The following is a 21889-nucleotide window of genomic DNA, read 5'->3' as shown; positions in this document are numbered from 1 at the left end:
ACTTCATTGCTTCACACACACCAATTGTTATGAGTATTCGCAAGGGGGAATGGCCCCCAAAAATTTCTAATTAAAAAAAAAAAAAAACTTTACCCTTTCCACTCCGCCGTGGTACTCCCCACATGCATAAAACGCATATCGGCGGAAAGCTTCATCCTTCAGGAATACATTGATACCAAAATTATCTTCCTGGCTTAATTAGGGGCTGAGTTATTGAGGTCTTTAGTCTTGCGTCAAAGGGCATTTGAAGGTCAACTAGACTTGAAGTAAAACCAAACTATTAAAATCCCTGGTAATTGAAAAAAAAAAAAAAAAAATCAATGAGCTAAGAAGCAAGGATGGCGAAGGTACTGACGATTCTTTCTGTATTTAGTCTTGTTCAAAATCACCCGGCCTCCACCACTCTTTCAATGACCTTCCAACTGTAGGAAAGATATTTGAGGCTTGAAATAAATTATTGATTTGAAGACTATATTCTTTTGTTTTATCTAGTTCCACTTATAGATAAGAGTAGTCATTTTAATGAAATGCGCTTAGCGTTTTTTTTTTTTATTATCATTTAAAGGTATTTTTGCACGTAAATGTATAGCGAAATTACTGTACAAAATTTAAGATGTCACATTAGATTTGTGTTCGATAGAACTGTTGAGTAAGATTATGACGAAGTCATTCTTCCTGACTGACTGGAATGTGAGTGATGCAGTGGTGCTGCGATATACAGTGGATTATAGTAGGTGTTCTGAAATTAAAGCTACAGTTTCACTTCAACGTTATCTATTCGCACACGCAAATGGTAAATTTTGATTTATATGCTAGCGAGAAAGAACTAAGAGAGATGAAGAATATAGTATATACCTAATTTGCTGGAATCTTAGTAGAGTTCAAAATAGAGCTGCTAGGATTTTTTTTTTTTTAACAGTATATCCCTCTAGTATATCAGAAGTCTAGGGCCATAGACGCAACAGTGTTATGAGAAAAGGAAAGAAAGAAAAGTTATTGGCGCCGGAAATATGTGCTTTTAAATTTAAAATGGTGGAATTTCTATAGCACCAACGTTTGGGATCCAAGATTTTTTGAATTGAGTGTATATGGGGGGGGGAAAAAAAAGCATTCCGACTAAGCTTGTCAGCTTTTCCTAGGGGGAGATTTTCCTAGCGTAACGTGAGACCCGAACCACATGAGCTTTCGCCGGCTTTACCCACGCCGATGTCGTTTAACCTTATACCTATGAGGGAGGTATAGTAGAGGAAGAATAGTGACAATTACAATTTTATTAAATGTAGGTTTTCGAATGAAATAGGGACAACGATAACTTTAGTAATTCACTACTTCTTCGAAACTGTACATAATATTTTGAAATGAAAAATGCCTGGAAACTAAAGTACGGATGATGAAAGTAGGAGTGGAAAATAAGATAGACCTAAAATATGGAACCTAGTAATTGACATTTGACAGAAGAATCTTTATGTAGGATGGGTGAAGGACCGACTGACCTGAGATGCTTATTAAAAGCAACAACGTCATGTATAACTGCGAGAACCGTGCTAGGAAACGAATATATTTACAATAGAAATCACATTTTACTTATCAGAGTAAATAAACAGTGCTTTTTCTTGTTTTGAAATGTGAAAAAACCTTTTAAAAAACACTAGTTTTTTTCTTTCCCCTAAAAGCTATCAGTTATGACATTTCCATTGTTTGTTCACGATATTAGAAAGCCGCGATTTTGGTATTCTGTCTTTCAAATACAATAGAATACAATACAATAGAGAAATAGTATTGCCTTTAAAGTACAGATATATATATATATATATATATATATATATATATATATATATATATATATATATATATATATATATATTTAAAGAAATGATTATAAACTACCTCTGAGTTATGCTCACTCAACAATCTATTTGAAATCGGATTTTTTTTTTTTTTTTTTTTTTTTTCAATCTAAGGAATCTTGATTTGTGTATTCAAATTACGCCTCTTTCCTGCAGTTTAGTTTTCTGAAGTAGGGCTGCATGTACTCTTTGGTTGATAATGAATGATGAGAATTGCAGTTCTTTTTCATTCAGTTGTATGACAGACTTTGTCCTCTCGGTGCTAGAAAGGGATTAGATTCCTAATTTAGGTCCCACTTTTAAGGCTTTATTTATATATCCAATGTGTCCTAGAGCTCCTTTGTGGCTAAGCGGTTAGCGTACTCGCCTTTGGTGTAGGAGACCCGGGTTCGATTCCTGGCGGGAGCTCATTTGGTTTGGATTCCACGCTAATCAGTAGGCCCCGTCTCATATAGCTTCGCTGCTGAAAAGGACGTTAAACTCAAAATCAGCTTAACCCAATATGTCCTAAGATGTAAAATTTGCAATCAATGTATTTTATTTGTTTTAAGGGGGCAGACTACTAAATATTTTTGAAAAACTAATAATTTTTCTTTTGCCCGTTTTTCGTAAGTGCAAAGACTTAATAAAATGTAACTTACGACAATAATAGATAATGTTATTCTACACCCGAAAATACGAATCGGAAGAATTTTCAGTGTTGCCATCCATAGAAATTACAGCGTGATCAGAATTTGAATTACTCAAAAATCTAGGTAAAGACAGCGACTAGAAAAATGAACTCAACGGTAATTGATGACTTATCATGCTGTCTACGTTCCTTGTTTACTATTTTTTAAATAATGTTTCTATTTATTTTGTAATAACTTATTTATTTTGTAATAGTTTATGTAAGTTTTATAATAGAAATAGAAATATTATTTAAAAAGTAGTAAACAAGGAACATATACAGCGTGAACATAAGTCATCAATTACCGTTGAGTTCATTTTTCTAGTCGCTGTCTTAACCAGGATTTTTGAGTAATTCAAATTCTGCTCACACTGTAATTTCTATGGATGGCAACACTGAAAATTCTTCCGATTCGTATTTTCGGGTGTAGAATAACATTATCTATTATTGTAGTAAATTACATTTTATTACCTCTTTCCAGTTACGAAAAACGGGCTAAAGAAAAATTATTAGTTTTTCAAAAATATTTAGTAGTCTGCCGCCTTAACATGTTTCGACACGAGCAAAATCAGACATCCAGCTGTCTGCATACTACATAATGAAGTAAAGAGAGACATATATGCTAGAAGTCACCCACAAAGATAGGTAAAAAGAAAAAAATCAGTATGGTTCAGATAGATGACAGGAAAACTGATATCTGGACAAAAGCAGCTCTTGACTAGATACAAAAAGAGGGGGCCTAGGGAACGTTCTTATACAATGTGGTGCGACAAGATCAAGAAGCACTGAGGAGTAACCTGGAAAAGATTTTTTTTTTTTTTTTTTTTTAATGAAAGCATTTACACTTAGAGTATCATATCTTTTCAGACAGGTAGCGCCTCCAGCGTGGACCGTAGTAGCTGATGCGAGTATAGTAGACGAATTGTTTTAGGAAAAATGAAGACCAGAGTTAATACAGTTGCAGCTGTTTCATTGTATGGTCACCTTATGAATGTAAGAGAAGCTCGATATCTACTTGTGGATCCGTGAACCACAGTTTGGGAAATGCCTTTTTATAATATTTTGTCTGACACTAATAGTATAAATTAATCTTTGTGTAACCTCCATGCGAAAAGAAAACGTCAAATTCCAAAGAAACAGGACGTACAGCACGCTCACACTCCGGTTTACTGAATAGTAATATTTCCCCAAATTTCATGATCGCAGTAAGACGTTTCAGAGCTCAGTCTAACATTTACTTTTGATTTAGGGCCCCTCAGTTGGAATAAGGTTGGTAAGTATCCTTGTTAATATTATTTTAATCCTAGGATTTCATTCACAAACAGCGAAGAAGTCTTGACATTTTTCCCCCTTCATTTATATCAATACCACCTACATAGAAATTGATACACATACACACTAGAATTTCACTTACAGGCAGAAAAAAAAATGTCAACCAACGCACAGGTTTGTAAGTATTAACAAAAAGAGGGGTTGGAAGTTCTTCCAGCAGAACCCTAATTTTTTTTTTTTTTTTATTTGTTCCCTATTTCCATTCAAGCTAATCGTCAGGTCAAGACTTTATGTTGTTATTTAAGGACATCTTTTGAGTCCCCAGCCAATATCTTGGTCTGCACCATGCAAATATTTACCTGTCCACAGAGAGCTGTGAATAGAAAAATCTTCGCGTGAAACAAGATCTTTCGAAACCTTTTCTGTTCCCAGTTTTCTGCTTTTCTATTCCGCCTCTTCGCTTCCCCTTCTCCCTACATTCAACTCACTCTTTCTTTTCACCTTCCCAGCTGACACAACCTAATCCCATCCTTTGAGAGCGATTCCTTTTCAAATGATACTGAAAAATCTTTTTCATATTCTATTGACTGAATCGTCACATATATATACGATTTTTTTTTTTTTTTTTTTTTTTAATAGTGAACTACCACCATTTATCGATATTCGTGATGCGAAAATTTTGTGTAAAGGATTTACCAGGTAGGGATACTGATCTTATCGCTACATGGTGGGCGTGAACATGTGAAGAAAAATATATTGATTATGCAGACTACATTCTAGAATTGCATGTTTCAAGTTGTTAATAGATTTCATCCATGTAGAATTTTGCTCTGCACTTAAATTTTAAACAAAATAAGTCAATAGACTAAGATGACCAAAAGTACCGTTCTAGTTGGGACAGTTCGTTTTTCCCAACCGTTGTCCCTTGGAAAAAAAAATTCTCGAACGGGACGCCTAAATGCCCCTATTTTAAGCAATGAAAAAAAATGAGTATACTATAAGTTGTTTTTAAAATATAGGGCCTAAATGATCGTAGCAGATTCTACATGACTTTGTATAGAGCTATTTTTGGTATCAATATTTATTCAGATTTTTTTTTTCTTCCGTGCAGCCCTTTCTACTGGTCCAGTAGGTAGCACGTATATCTATGGGTCATGTGGTCCCGAGTTCGATTCCTGGAGGGAGAAGCATAAAAATTTAATTTTACAATTAGTCACCCGTCTCCTCTAGCCTATGAAACTTTTAACTTGCCAATTAGGTATTGTGTAACTTGAAAAGAATTGCAGACACCTTGTGTATTTGAATGAGTGACAGACCCAGACACCTCCCCCCGATTCATACGCGTTCAGAGACCTTTTAATAGACACGACTTATCTTGTAAGAATGTAAGTTTAAATGTACGTCACTGTTAGGGATATATATAAAGTATATAATAGGGGTATATAGGGTTCAAACAATGAATATAATATGCTATTTTAAGGGCATATATTTCATATATATACTACATAAAATGATAATATGCTGTTGTAGAATAAATGTCAACTGTGTCAGATTGGAAACAAGCGACGTATTTTCTAATGCTATAAAAGTGTTTTTGTTTATATTTTTTCTCGAATTAAATATTGACCATTTTGGATATCCTGTTTTTCTCGTCTCCTTCCCATCCTCCACGACGACAGGGGCTAAAGTTGGAATTGAACGGCGTTGAGTGTGTTACTATTCATCGTAGCGAACCCAAAAACTATGAATTTGACACTAATATGGGTCATTTTGGACATGTTGTTTTTCACGCCACCAACCCTCATAACGATGGGTACGAAAATTGAACTTGAATGGCGTCGGAAGTATTACTATTCATCTCAGCAACCCTGAAAATTATGAAATTCACGCTAATATCCGGGATATCGGATATTTATATAATTGTCTTTTGCATACGTTTTAAACTCCCCCGTAATTTACCCCACCCGGTGCCGAAATTTGAAAAAGGGAGGCTTCGTAGGCGATTAGATCGTGTGAAAATTTGGTGGTTCTACGTCACTCCTTTCTATGTAAAATACTGATGAGACAGACGCACTCACGCACTATTTTATTATCTTAGAAATAAATGTATAGGAAATAAATCTATGGACATTTTTTTTATTATTATTATTACTGTTATTTAGGATGGGATCGTTTCTCTTAGTTCCTTTGTGATGTCAGTTACATGTAACTTTTACGTTCGTAATAAATCTGTGTTGATATGTATTCCATCCATAGTCACGGGGCGTTGTCAGTAAGGTGTCTGCCTACCACCGTACAGGCCGAGTTCAATACCCGGCGGAGGCGGATTTATTTTTTCGTTCTATGTTCCGAGGTTGACAGTGGCGAAACTTAAACCTTCATACCTCCTGTGCACTACGTTGGTCTGTTCGAATGGAGGGAGCGGGAGATACCTTTGCCATTAATATTTATTTTATTTATTTACTTAAAGAAGAATACAACAAGCTACTGACCAATTACATTATTCTAAGTTACAGTAATTATAATCTTGATGTTTAATTAATATAGTAACGTGATAGTATTATTAAGACTATTCATTAGAATATATGCACAAGATGCTGATTATAACATACCTAAATATAATTTATCGTGTTATATTGTTAATTTAGTCTCATTGTTAGTAAGAATATCTTTTGTCCATCCAAAGTCGTAAACCCTGTTGTAGGAAGCACACATTTGCCATGTATGAGACGACTTTGATATTTGTTTTCGCTTTATTGCAAAAGAAGAGAACGTTATTTCGATCTCGTGTGTTTGGATGAGGCATCCTAAAATTGATCTTTTCTAACAAGTCAGTAAAGTAAATTCTGTCGTGTAGTATTTTATGTAAAAACACAAGATCATGTGTAAATCTTCTTCATATACTATGAAAGAAATTGACTTTACACTGTAGCTAGTACATCTTATCTCAAAGCTATACAGAAGAAAAAAAAACGTTTGAAAAAACGTTGGAAATTAGTTAAAAATCAGCGACTTTTCTTCTTCACTTCTCCATCAATAAAGTCGCTGACTTTCAGCTAATTTCTAACTTTTTTAAAACTTTTTGTTCTTCTGTAAAGTAGTGTTTTGTTTTTGAGATACGAGGTAGCTTCAAAGTACCGGCGAAATGTGAGTTGCAAATGTCAAATGACTATCGAATATAAAACCAAGATTTTTAATTCTTTCTTCTTTAATTAATTGAATGTTATGTAAAGTGTAGGAATAATCAAATATATTTCTACTACGTATGAAGGCAATGGATATGTGTTTGCCAATTTTTATATTTAGCTTATTTTCTATACACCAGTTAAATTCATTTACCAAATCATGTAGGCCATAAATCTTAAACAGAACGATTTCATCCTTCCTTAGCACTTTTTTTGTATTATTATAATTTGTTTATTCCGCATGTTGACAGTCTCTGATTTCGACGAAATTTGTAAATACGATATTTTGACCAATAGAGCAGAATTTTACCTGTAATCGTAGCAGTATGTATTTTACACATAGACGACCTGCATGTAGGTCTTATCCTATATGCTCAGAGGCACATGTTCTATGCGTAAATGTACTGGTAGGCCTTACCCTGTATACTCAAGAGATATACCGGGCGTAACAAATATCTGGGCCATAGGCCAACTTTCTTATGAGTAAAGTTACAAAAAGTGAAAATTGTAGGAAATACATGGTTTTCAATTTTAAATGGTAGAAACTTCCCAATCACACGACCCATTTGGGCTTCACACTGATAAGGCACTCTACCAACAATACAGCATTGTCGAGAAACGGATTTGAGGTGCTCTAGGTTCCTTCACATAACAATGTAAACGTTCCCCGTATATATATATATATATATATATATATATATATATATATATATATATATATATATATATATATATATAAATAATATTTCAATTCGAACAGCCTACTGAACTACATTTTTTTCATTCATTTAATATATGGCGCCCTTCCGCCTTACCAATGTAAAGCCCAAACAGCTTATGCAATTGGAAAAAATCCTCATTTTTAGATTAGAGACCACCTATTTCAACAACTTCCCTTTATTTACAATTTTGTTTATATCTTTACTCATAACTGGGTTGGTTTATGGTCCCGGACTTTTGATAACCTCTTTAATAAGATGAAGATGCGTAAACGTCGAAATTTATTGCTGCCCAACTATTCAGCGATATTTGAAGATTTAGCGGGATTCTGACCGAACACTAATTTTTGAAATGTTTTGTATTTTAATTTTTTTTTTTTTTTTTTTTTAGAATTTGATCTACTGACTTGGAATTGGTAGTCATTAGACTAATGGAAACGGACAAATGCCTGTGAATTTTGCTGACAATAAGTCAGTTGGTAAAGTAACACAAAAACTTAAGAACCGTGGGGGCAATCCGCATCCAAAGTTTTTATCCATCACGGTCCACATTGCCAAAGAACTTATAATTTTTCTTCAATGATTTTGTAAAAGAGGTTCCGTTCTTTCGAATAGACTTAAGAAGATAATTTGCAACATCATTACAAGATGGCGAACACAATGCTTTGATCAAACTCTCGATTCATGTATCGTTGTCAGCCCCGATGTACTTTGTATAGTTTACAAAAATAAATAAAAATAATAAAGAATAAATAAAAAGTTGAGTATTCTCATTTTGCAGTACAGTAGTTATCTCCAGAGCCGGATTTAGTATTTTGCCGAGCTCACTCTAACGTACAAAATTTTAACACACAAAAATTAAAAAATAAACTTGTTTTATGCGAACTTATGTTTCAACATTTTAATGCAAATTTAATGAATTTTAGTGTTGTAATACCATGTTGTTAGGGGCACATGCGCGGGCGCGCGAGGAGCACTAGCACAACAGCGCCCTAACGCAACTGCCTACCAAAAAAAAATCCATTCAACTTCAACCACCAATAATGGAAACCAGGAATTATTACTTGGAGGGCGTTTATTCTGAGTTCCATGTTCCTTCTTTTTATTCTTACTCGTATTAATCGTTTTGCAATATACAGGGTGTTAATGAACTATACCGACAAACTGTAAGAGTTGATTCCCCACATCAAAATAAGACAAAAAAAATCATATGAACCTATGGCGAAAAATGCATAGTTTTAGAGCTTGGGCTGTCCAAAATCGTGAAAAAGCAAAATGTCAACAGGCCCTATTTCGAATTCCAGAAACTGTGAATGGTGCTCCTTGTCAGCGCAAGGAAAGCCATGCATACACAATCCAAAAGTGCATATTTCGTCAATTTTCAATAGGTACACAGGGTATTCCCTACAGGTCGTAATTCTCAGATATACTCTCAATACGGTCTTCAGATATACCCTCATTTCAAGGAGAGTCCAAAGTAGGCAGGAGGTAAGCGTTGGCAACAATGGACATTGCTTCGGAGGGAAGTAGGAGGAATCAGCAGCTCTTGTGTTTTTTGTGTTCGGAATAACGTGCGATGCGATGTATTTTGTCACGATATATTTTACATTTTCTTCATTTATAAGCGTGAAAGAAAACATCGCACCATGTGTTTTCCCGAATACGAGAGACCGTGCTGCTGACGATCCTTAACACTTCTGTCATCGCGCCAAAGGATTCCGTTTTACTGCTATCAAGGCTTATCGTTTGCCTATTTTGGACCAATCTTAAAGTCAGAGCATATCTCAAAATTCGGTTGATGGCATGTCTGGGAATTTCACCCTGCATGGAATACTCTGTACACTCATTGAACATTAATGAAATATGCATTTTTGGATTGCGTATGAGTGACTTCCTTTACACTGATAAGGACCACCATCCACATTTTCTGGAATTCGAAATAGGTTCTGTTGAAATTAGCTTTTTCGCGATTTTGGACAGCCCTAGCTCAGAAACTATGCACCTTTCCCCGCAGGTCCATATGAACTTTTTCTCTTATTTTGATTAAGGAATCATCTCTTACAGTTTGTCGGTATAGTTCATTAACATTCTGTATATATATAAACTGAACCTGCGCTCTCTACACAGCGCATCATTCGCATATGAGCATAAATATCCTTCTCATTCCTTACAACATATGTACATGTCCCTTTACAGACACAAGTGAAAGACGTCTTGATTTAAAAAAAAAAAAAATCGGCAAGGGGTATCATAAAGGAGAGATTTTTGATTATTTTTTTCTCAATATGTCGCACCGTTTGCAAGATTTAAGCCTACTTCCGGTTGGAGTTTCTAATTCATATATAATCAGTGTTTTCTTTCTTCTTGCATGCAGTATGTAATAAGCAAATACATTACATATACAATTAATTATAATGGCAGTTATATATGGTGTTCATTGGGCAAAACACTCAAAAAAATAAAAAAATATTTTAGACTCGAGAAATGGTTATCCTTCCTTTTTCATTATTATTTGGCCATGAATCAAACGCCTGAGTCATATACAACCCCAATATACAATATGGTGTTGGAATGTGACGCATAGGATATGATGCTTTAGTTTTTTCTTTCTTTTTTTTTTTTAATTTCAACGCTTCCAGTGTACCCTTAAAAATGTAATAAAGAAATAATGACCATGCTTTTTAAATATTCAATTAGAACTGGACAATCGACGCAAAATTTGCAATCGATCAGTGAAAACGGCATCTTTCTAGAGCCTGTAGTTTCAGAGATCTCATTGTCGAAAGGATTGACCACAAACACATAAACATAGTTTAAAAGAACTCAAAAGATGGAAGCACAACTCACATGCATTGAATTTAGAGAAGACATTAAAATACAAAGGCTTTGAACAATAATTTTATATCATAAACTTTATGAATAATATATAGTTAACTAATTTAGACTATTGAAAGTACAAATACTTAAAATGTTTGTCTCTGTTAAACGTGAAATCACACATAACCGTAAATGAAAGATTTGAAAGCTAAAGTTATAGGTTGGAGCTCAGGCGCTTTTAATTGCTATTGTAGCATTTTAATAGATAGATAGTCATGCTAATTAAGTTTTCGTCCAACGTGCACCCCTACGCCCGGACCTCATGGAAAATCCGGCCCTGCGATTTCCATCTAGGTATGTCCGTGGTTTAGATCTCGGGGCTGATTATTTTGTTGGGATTTTCTCTCAATCGTGTTAAGGCAAGTGCTGAGATAGTATTTTCGGATTATTTATTTTATTTATTTATTTATTTTGACTTTCCTTGTTAAACAATAACTACAGCAGCTTTTGGAGATTTTTTTTTTTTTTTTTAATGTAAAATGTTAATGAAATATCCCCTGAAAAGTGTGGTTTGGAATAAGACAATTTTGTGACTCAAAGGTTGTTTTTTCCTTTTCTTTTAATGCATCATTTTTCTGGGATAGATGATATAAACAATATAAATGATCCAATGGGATAAGGTACTTTAGAATTAGATGTGTTTTGACTTCAGCATCGAATACAGTTTGGTCCATTTCACTACTCTTCCTACTTTTAGCACAGATGAATGGTGACTTCTGAAAAACTCGTTCTTTGTATACGAAGTGCGTGTATAGTGTACATGCTTGCTTGTAGTTAAAACGTCTGTTGAGTAGAAACACCGAAGACAGGAGTGTTGTTGTTTGACGGTGACCATGCAAAAAGGATACCCGTGGTTTCAATACAGTTTAGAAGAGCTTGAAGAGAAGCGAAGCAGAGATCGGAGATAAGCAGGCGGTTACGTATATCGAGGGACCAGTCGTTCGTTGTGTTGCCGTGGTAGAGCTAAAGCTTATGCTGTGTATCTCATACGGTTAAAGACTTACGAGATGCTATGTATATATATATATGTACAGTGTGTGTATGTGTGTGTGTTAGCAACTAGCTTGTCCCTTCGTTCGAAGAAAGCTGGCAGGAGTGAAACTGGCTTGGTTTGGCTACAAGCCGCGGCCAGGAGCCTGGTCTGTGCAGTGTTGCCAAACGCACGAACAGCATTGCCAAATCCTTTTTCGTTGTTACGATAGCTTTACTCAAGTTGTGAGGATGCCTGAGAGAGAGAGAGAAAAAAAAAAGCCTTTATATAAGGCATAAAGGGAAGATAAACAATTATTCGTGGTCAATTACCACAACAAGGTTCTACTTACTCTAAATGCGTGCTCAATAATTGTCAAATTCCTTTAAATGTAACAGGTAAACATTGCGTATAGCACATGAGTCAGTCATGTTTGGCTTACTTGCAAACATGTGATCTTTCATGATGATGTGAGTAGTTATGTATACGAAAAACCAACAAACTTTTTTTTTTTTTTTTTTTTGACACTCTCGGGTGTGGCTATGGGAGTAGCTGGTATATGTATATTGATATAAAGAGCATTCACTAATGTACGGAAGGAAGGCAAGACGACGTGTTAACTAAGTAGAACGCCCTGGTGAATGAAACAGCTGTTTTCGAAAATAATCCCACATCCAGCTAACAGACAACAACAGCGAGATCATTCATAATCTCACACGGTTTTATCGCTAACAAAAATAACGCGTAAGGAAATACTGTACATCTGCTGCCATTTTCATTCATTAGGAGCATTTCCATCGTCACTCGGGCCTAACACTCAGCTCAGCAATTTGGCTGTTTCTTCTTGGGAAATGGGAAAACCATTGCGACGAAGATGGATGCCAGATAAATATTATTACTAAGAAATGCGGTTATTTGGAAGAAGTAATTAAAATATTTCGTATGCAAATTGATATCATCTGCTGTCACAGTGATGTCATCGTGCACTAGTGCAAAGAGGTCAATGCAAAGTCATTGGTAGTAGGTGATAAATTAATTTCAGCATTTTGTTTGTATGTTAAAAAATAAAAATTTAAAAGTCTTACGTAATCTAAATTAGCATTTTCAAGAGTTAAGAGTTCTCTCTCTGGTCTAGACTAGAGCGATTGTCCGGAAAGAACAAAACTTACAGCATGCATACCTCTTCAGTTAGCGAACAAAGATTTTACAAATAAAATTCTGTTCTTCCCTGGAAATGAAGTGAAATCTTTCAGTTTTACGTCCCTCGATGTGCCGGCTAGGCTAAAGGAGATGATTATGATGATGATGAGAAATAAATGCAGTGGTGGAATGAATAATGGGGGAGGAAACGGGAGTACCCCAAGAAAGCCCACGGACACGATGTTTGTCTATCGCAAAGCCCACTTGGCACGAACTGGGATCGAACCAGGGACCCCACGCACTAGAGGTGAACGCTCTACCACTGAGCCACCGTGTTGCGCTCTGTCCTTCCATGTACGTCTAGGTCGACAGGAGATATATCCCATAAAAGTGGCCCGAATGGGACCTAATTTACAAATTTTCCTTTCCTTGATGCACCCTTGAACTTTTAAAAAGAAAAAGTAAAAAAAAAAAAAAAAATGTGGGGGGAAACGTGAGACACTCAGGACCGGATAAGCACTCATCACTTATTCTCTTGCATATAGACTGTACTTCTGAAACAGTCTCCTCCCTCCGCAGAAAAAGTAATTTCGAATGTATGTCTACTTACCGAATTTGAAGACAACATTGTTCGCAGTTTTCGTAAGAAAATTCCATATTTGATCGAACTTCTAGACGGTTTTAAGTTACATCCACCAATGTTGATAATGGATCCATTACTCAGTCATGGCTACACAAAATCCCGTTGTTCAGTACACGCTTATAAAGCAGGATCATTCGCAAACGAAAAGGCATATTACTATAATTCATAATGCAAAAACGCTCACTCACATGGAAAATTTCGAATACAATAAATCAATGTATTCTGTAGAATATAAGGAGGGGGGAGAGAGAAAGTCAAAAGTGTCGCCCGAGTCTCCAGCCTACTTAACCTAGGCCTTAAACTGGGTCTGCTCAAGCTCCTTTTGAAATGCTAATGTTCGAGACTAAGGCCTCACATGATTGGAACAGAACAGGTTGCACTTGGGCCTGACGTAATTGGAACAGAACTTACATGTTGCATCTCTCTTTAGACCGCAAATGAAAATAAAAATACAATTACCGTTTTCAATATGCCCTGTTTTTTTTGCTCCTCCAGCACAATCAATCATACTACGCTAGAGAGCCGAATCGTAGTAAGTTTATTTGGAGCTTGATCGTTCTCCCTAAGCTTAGCATATGCGACGTATTTGCTTATTAAACTTTTGTGTTTGTAACAGTGTTACGCAGAATACGTTCTGTGTAAGGCATGTTCTATTCAAACCATTTCTAGTTTATGTGCCACCTGTCCTCCCTTCGTGTATGGAAGAAGAGAATTTTAATTCTATTTTATTTCATTGATTCAGATTTGTATTCGCGATTGAAAGGTTGATTGTATCTTGTGAATTTTGTTTTCAAGCCAAACAAAGTGTACCGCATAGGGAATGTGATTACAGAAAAGGCTTATTTTCCAGAGTGTACACTCAGAACGGTCCATATAATTGTTCATTTATTGTGAAATTCTATTTTCTAAGGAAAAGAGAAATGAGTTCCTCAAACCATATCTATTGCGCATGAGAACTGCCTGCCAAAGAATATTTTGCTATTACTACTAGAACATCACAGATGTAATTTCTGATCGTTCTGATTGCACGTAATTTCTGTCGAGTTTTCTCCCATTACCGGGAATGTCTCAGTCGTTCTATAGTCAAACCTGAACCTTTCCAAAATCTGATTTTAAAGGTAATTAAAGCATTACAAAATGTCTAAGGTAGAATTGGAAACGTACATTTAAAAAAAAAAAATTAAAAAAAAAAGCTACTGTGAATGTATAGAGAATTCCGAGGAATAACATTACAGATACGAATTACTTACCTAATTACGTATACTAGTTAATTCTACATTATTAGTGACGTTCGTTCGGTTTGAAACATATTTGTTTGTAGATTGCATTATATTGCGTGTGGTTCAAAGTTCTTCAGTTCGTGTACTTTATACACAAGTACAACGACAGATTGCATGCGTTTATTATTGATTTCTTTCTCTCAGGAGGGAAGGGATGGGGACTTGTAGCGATTGATCACAGTATCATATCAAACTTTCGATGGCATTTATAATTAACATATGTTGGCGCTATATTATTGGCATATTCTTCTGTAACTACTTTTGCGTATTATAGGGTTAGTACAGAAAAAAAAGGGATGAATTTAGTATGTGTTTCGTGCGACTTAACGAAACATTAGTTGTTATATACCTCTATTTGAAGGATGGTATTTGTGAAACTATTCAGTAACGAGTGACAGGCATCATTGCTATTTTTGGAACTTTGACAGGGGAAAGTTTTTCACCGTACTGCTTCACACTATTTTAGTTCATTACATTTTCCAGTAGCAGATAATTGTATTTTTTTTTTCAAGTGTCGATTTTACGTAGAGTTGAAAGTGTTACTTGCGATGCAGTGAGTTACTTGCGATTCCTTGTATGTTTCGATTTATGTAAATTCTGTCTATATAAGCTAATGGCTAAAATGGCTAAGCTCTTCGAAAATTGTTGCCAAATATTTATCTTGAGACTTTGAATCACTACTGTTAAGACTATCGTTAATGTTCCTTTTGTGATTACTTGTGATTGCTCTACGCACCTTGTGCTGACGGTTAAAAATATATATTTATGTTTGTGAAAACTGGAACATCTAGAAAGACATGTGTAATTGGAATGAGCTTTATACAACAGTTTTTCGTTATATGACTGTACAGAAATTATTACAATTTCAGAACTCTACAAGACCTATAGATCTAACCTTCATAAATCAATTTGGCGTGAAAGTCACTGTTACCAGTAGGAACCATTCCAAAGTAGCTAAAAATGGCTAAGCTCTTTCCTTAGTTTTACTGAACATACTTGAACACCATTAATATTCTTCCTGAGAATCGTATATCAAGCTAAATATAATATCTTAATTCACATTTAAGGTATTATCAGATAGCCGTCATTAAGATTTATGAAATATATATATATATATTAAAAAAAAACTGTAATGACCAATAGATCGCAATACTACTTCTTTCTTTCCAATGTATTTTGTAGGGGGCAAAAATATTCAAAATGATTGTCAAATTCAAAAGCTGAATTACTTGAAATATTATTGCTCCCTAGAAAATGCATTGGAAAGATAAATGTGCTATCATCTATTCGTGATAATCCAGTGTTTACACTTATTTGAACCAGCTATACTAAGCAACTCTTGAATGTTTCTCCAATTTCTACACTAATGTTGGCTATAAGTATCGTTACACTATTGATCTGATAGACTAAAACACTAAAAGTACACAACACACACACACACACACACACACACAACAATAAAAAAAATACTCTCGAAACACTAATATGCAATTTCACCACACGTTGAAATTAGCTATGGAAGTCGAAATATACGAAATCAAGATACGTAACGTGAGCGAGAATGATACAAGCTAAGCACTGACCGACTGCAAACAGAAGGAAGTTACATTTCATTTTGTTTTTATTCATATTTGTTAATAGAAGTTTGGGTTGAATACAAAAAAGCATTAACACTAAACGCTAATAAGTGGAAATTAGCAATTATGAGTGCGAAATAGCCAAGAATTAAATTTTTACCAGTTGAACACTATATGAAAATGGCTAAATTTAGTCATAAAATGATTTAGAGCTTCCATGTGCTTCTATCAGAGCCTCTGTACATCCTGGTACAGTTGCCAGATTTGTTTCTGACGAGTCGCCTGACACGGTGTTTGTATGGGATTCCACAAGACATCGATGTTGTTTGCTGGAGGACCGTAACGAGCAAGATACCAACGTGTCATACCCGCTCCACACAAGTTCACTTATCTAATGACGCTCCCGCAATCACATCACATTCGGTGCTATTGCGTTTTGACAATCGGTGCTTGCAGATTGCGCTTTCCACGATAGCATCTGACGCGTATAGGGCCGCCACTGTAGGACAGATTGAAGCAGGACTATAGTGTTGTCTGTTTCATAATAGAGCAAATTTTCCGTCCGAGGCCATGAAATTTCTGCATTAAGTACACAAATATATATTATTTTTGGCCATTGAAACATATTGGTGACGCCTATGTACGTACCAAAACGCAAAAAAAATACAAATTACTTTTTTTTCTACGTGCTTCAGAAACTACGATCTCATCTCTCAGCAGAGCGAATAGATCTGTTGTTCACTCACTGTCGTTTTGCAACAGGCAGAGCAGGGCCGGCTGTACGTAATTTTTGACTTCATGATTGTCGAAGATTTTAAGTATAAACCTACAGCAAGAATTCCATGTTCCATTTATTGCTAGATATTTTCAGTACAATATTTTTAAACTTACTACTGTAAAACGTTATAAATTCTACCTTAATAAGTAAAATCTAATTTACTTGTTGAATGCCAGGATTGAAGTAATTTGTGTCTTTAGATGATTGTCTATAGGATAATTGGTACTTGCGTTGTGTACTTGAATGATTTTTAATTATAATAAATTTTATATTTCAAAGTCAGAAGAACTAGTATTTGTAAACTTGTCTTAATATGGTTATTGTCCTTTGAAAGTCGTCCATTTGCAAGAGACTTAAAGAGAGAGAGAGAGAGAGAGAGAGAGGAAAAAAAAAACATATTTAAGTTTTCGTTGGCTCAGGGTCAATTGGCCATCAAGATTTGCATGTAAAGTTTTCATTCAGCACACACAAACTTATCAACATTCGTCTATTGTTGTGAAACAGGTTTTTAGAAAAGTTCTCGCTGGATTATATCTGATACGTTTGCATAAGAGTTAGTGCGTTGTGGTCCTCTCCTTGAGACTTCCTCTGGAATTAGCCATTAAGTAACGTAAACATGCTTCTGATGAGAGCTTAGGTTGTTTTACATGCTTTGCTTGTCCTTTGATGGCAAAGGCTGCCTGCAGGACCCCAGAAACTTAGGCGTTCTCTTTGTCATTTTCTTGTGCACAAGAAGTAAGCAATTCCCGAGGCGTCTGTGCAACGAAAGTTAAGAACAAATGTCGTCTTTTGCTGTCAAGCTTTTGCAAGGAAACTTTTGTTTGCTTTAAACATTGTTGTTGTTGTTTTTTGCTCTTTGCATTTTGTTCTCCCTCTTCATTTTTTTGGTTGCTTCCAGCACCCATCATGAGATGATGGTACTATTGTATCTTTGTCCTTGAAGCAAGGGAAGATTTTATAGTAATGCAGGTCATTTTATGTGCCCACTGACGGTGTTAGTAATAATGATGATGATGCTGGATTTTTGTTATCTTGTTAATTAAATAAATGAGGCGGTTCGTACGTTTTACCAGGTTGTTAGCGCTATAATGTGTGACAAATCACTTTTTTTCTTCTTTCTTTCAGTATTACTATAATAGCCTTAGCGCATTTTTACGTGGTTTAATGAGTGATAAGAACTAGATTGACTGTACAGTTTTTGTCCGTGTTTCCAGTTTTGTTCAACAGAAGATGTATTGTGAGACTTGACAAGGCAAAGTTAGGAGTCACTGGCCAATAATGCCTTTGTTTTTGCAGAGTTGCTCTGATAGCATATTAATGGTACCACGTAAAGGAAAAAAAAAAAAAGACCACCTCGTTATTGTGGACAGGATGATAGGAAAAAAAAAACAATGGGTAGAAAAAACACGTTTCAGTTACGAAATATTTAACAAAAGAAAGCAGCAAATATAGCTAATGTGTCTATGCCCGGTAATAAGATCGAATATTGTGTAAACTTGCCGTCTCCTGAATTTCCATAGTTTCAAAGTTTAGAGAAGTGAACTTGAATCGTGTTTAAGAACCCCGGCCTTCCAGGACACGTTCTTAAATGTTCTACTTTGAAATTTATAGGCTAGGTTTGTGAATGTGTCAAAATCAAGATATACTTCGCTTCTTTATTTTGAGTTTTGATCCTAGTGAATTAATGAGGTTGAAATAAGGACAATGTACTGAGCAATCTAGGTAGCAGGACACGTACTTTTAGATCTGAAAGTAGTAGTCAGATCAGAAAGTTTGGTCGCAATTTTTTTCTTCGCAGTTCGAAGTCAAACAAAGTAAGGATCAAGTGCCTACCGCCAATGTGGACCTGGAAGCTGAAAATTTCGCACTCTGCTATGGAAAATACATAAATTCAATAATAAATCAATCATCCATAATTACAAAAGAATCAAATCTTGCATTTTTAAAGCATCAAAGTAATCTTAATCTTAAATGAAGTATTTTGTCATGTGTAGTAAAGCGCGATTACATATTTCACTTCTGAGCTTATTTCAGCAGATAGTGCCTTCAGTACTGTCTTTCTGATCAAAGGAAAGTTTTACCTCATAGTTTGAAGTAAACTGCATGTAGTTTTTTAGACCTTATGAACATGCTTTAAGAGTTCTCTTTCGTAGATGAGTTCGTATAAGTAAAAGAGTATACAAAGTGAATGTAAAAGTTAGTTTATACAGGGATTTATAGTATATGTTAATGTTTGTATGTCAGTCTCGTTTCCAGTTTTCAGAAACTTTTCATAGGACGTCCAGAATAATAATGTCTATATATGACACACTGTGTTTCTTGAGATGCTGGATATTCTAAATCTTAGCTGAGTAGATCCCACCATCTTTAAAACCCTTTAACTGGTTATGACGTAGTACTACGTAGGGATCCACCTGAGAGTACACTTTTTCAGAAAATGTGCCAGTTAAAGGGTTAACATATTCCAGGCGAGTGGTAGGCTCTAGCTGTCGTGGAACTAACATCCAGTAAGACGAAAAATGTGCATGACCTTCCCTTTGCTTTATATTTTATATCAAGCTTTGTAGTTTTCAGTCATGTCTTTAAAATAAGCGAGTCTTTTTCTACGAATTTTGGGACTGCATCAGAAAACTTCCATCTACTGAAAAAATGAGTTAGTCAGCAGAGAGTTAAATCGGACCAAAGTCATCAGTGTCAGATCTGGAGATCGCGGTGACCATTAGACGAGACCACACTAATACCCATCCTTGTGTCAGAAAACTGGACATTCAATTAAGCATCATTTTCTTGTTGCAGTTGTGACTGTCACTCATGAAAACCATCTCCGCCCTCTCGACGTGCGTTAGCTCTCAACTGTACGCGGTTATCTGAAACTAGGAGGGGAAAAGTCCTGTGTGAGGTGACTTTTGACTCGATCGTGTAGTCCTGTTGCAAGTTAACAATACAGAAAGAAGCTATTGTTTTTATGAGCACGTGGTTTGTACTTTGTAGTGTTCAACGTACTTCGGAATGTGTAATATTTTCACGCTCTTTCCTGCCTCTACCTTTTGAACTCTCCACTCTTCCTACCATATATAGGAGCATTCGGTACTGTCCAAGGTTTGAGCAAATGCTCGGTTACAAAGGTTGAAGAACCTGCACTCGTCGAGTGCAATTGCTAGAGCAGAGTGCACGTTGGTATCTTTGGGGAAAAGGGAATAGGAACCGGTGCCAGATATTACGTATTTTGTACTTTGCATATTTTAAAAAATAATGTATAGGAATTCTGAAGAATGTATTATATATTTTAGTATTTTCGTTTGCCAGTTTCGATTAAATATACAGATTACAGGAAAGAATAATTTACTCCTTAGCATGTCTTTTCTTTTTATTTACGACACGAAAGTTAAATGACGTAATATTTTCATCGAAATGAACAATAGTCAACATTTTTTTAAATAAAAAAAGAAGAAAAAACTGCATTTTGTATTGCTACTGGAACGAGAGAAAGAAAGCGAGAGCATTTGTAGTTTTGATATATGCCTTTACTTAGTGATGCGTGTATTCATTCGTGTATTGAAACCTTACTAGGGAGTAGAACTTCGTAACAAATTAAAATAATACTTGAAATTTTATTTGTATAGATAATGTCCTTCCATAAGCTCAAAATTTCATAATAATAATAATAATAATATAAATCATCCTCCCTGCGGTCTTGAATGCTTATTTATATTAGCAGAAACGAGAAGGCATGATTTGATTATTGTAATTTGAAGGTATAGCATCTGTAAATTATTAAATATGTTCAGTACATACTGAATGTGAACTCTCAGCAATAATAATAACATAGAAGGAAAAGAATGTCATTTTTCTAGTCCAAAATTACAATAAATAAAACAACTTGTAATTTCTGACTAGAATAATAATAATCTTTCCCTTCTATGTTGTTATTATTGCTGAGAGTTCACATTACGCTTTCTCCTAAATGCTGTCATAGTTGTTTGTGGTATATTTCAATAATTCTTACCACATTCATAGCATTAACATTTGTGATTTACCATTTCTGACGCCTCATCAAGTACAAAATTAATTCAGTTACTTGGCAACCATATTCTCCCACACGGATTGTTGTTGTGCAGGCTGGTTTCTTATGCTCAGCGATGAATAAATAAATAAATAAATAAAAGTTTGTACTTTGCGTTAAGGCCGTTCGCTAAAAACCCACCTCTACTTTGTAAAATTTTAGTGAAATAACGTAAACACAGTGACGCGCATCCAAAATGTAGAAAGTAAGCCAGGCAGCATTAATAAAATACTATTAAATAAACTGTAAATAAAATACTATCTTAGTATGTTTCCAAATATTTTCGTAGGGGCCAGAGTTTCTTGTGTACGAGTGTATGTCATAATAGTTTGCCACTCAAATTTGTACGCTATATACGAAAGGTCTCGGGAACAGTTCTTACAAGTAAGGTTTCCCAGGTGATACACGCCGATTTTAATCAAACTTCACAGGTTTGTAGAACAGCAAAAAATAAGCGACACGTATTTTTTTATAGCGGCCCATATGCGTATTTAGGCAGTATAATAGGGCTGTCAAATTGGGACAACAAAGCATACTTTATGTAATAGCACGAAAACGAGAAGAGATAGCCAACTGTTGTAAACGAGCAAGTTGTCATGACACGATAAGCATTTCAATAACACATAGCGCTTCCACGGGGATAACCCACAACATCCGCAAATGGACCAATCAGGGATGAAAAACAGTCACAGAGCTTTATCTATTACGCGGAATCCAAATAACGTAGGTAAGAATAAAGAATGATAAAAAATAAGTGATACGTGTTTTTTCGTTTTTGCAAAATGAGACAAAAAACGTAAATAGATGCATCGTTATCTCGATGTCGAAAGATTGGAGCTGGGAATAAGAAGATGTGAACGCCTGTATG

General features: G+C 35.3%; 1 protein-coding gene across 6 annotated transcripts in view; it reads left to right on the top strand.

The window, feature by feature from the left end:
- LOC145693661 (protein pangolin, isoforms A/H/I/S-like) overlaps positions 1-21889 on the top strand; it is a 524995-nt gene that overhangs the window by 39942 nt on the left and 463164 nt on the right. Inside the window, exon 4 of one of the 6 annotated variants that reach the window (XM_081769945.1) lies at positions 8085-8428. The exons of the other annotated variants lie outside the window; for them this stretch is intronic. Coding sequence (XP_081626071.1) covers positions 8085-8099 — 15 coding nt within the window. The 3' untranslated portion in view covers positions 8100-8428. Of the gene's footprint in view, positions 1-8084; positions 8429-21889 lie in introns of those variants that run through there. 6 annotated transcript variants of the gene reach the window in all.

Source organism: Thermobia domestica, chromosome 1 (genome assembly GCF_964235325.1).
Source record: "Thermobia domestica chromosome 1, izTheDome1.hap1.1, whole genome shotgun sequence".
In the NCBI taxonomy this organism is placed as follows: domain Eukaryota; kingdom Metazoa; phylum Arthropoda; class Insecta; order Zygentoma; family Lepismatidae; genus Thermobia; species Thermobia domestica.
This window is presented reverse-complemented; position numbering and strand designations above follow the sequence as displayed.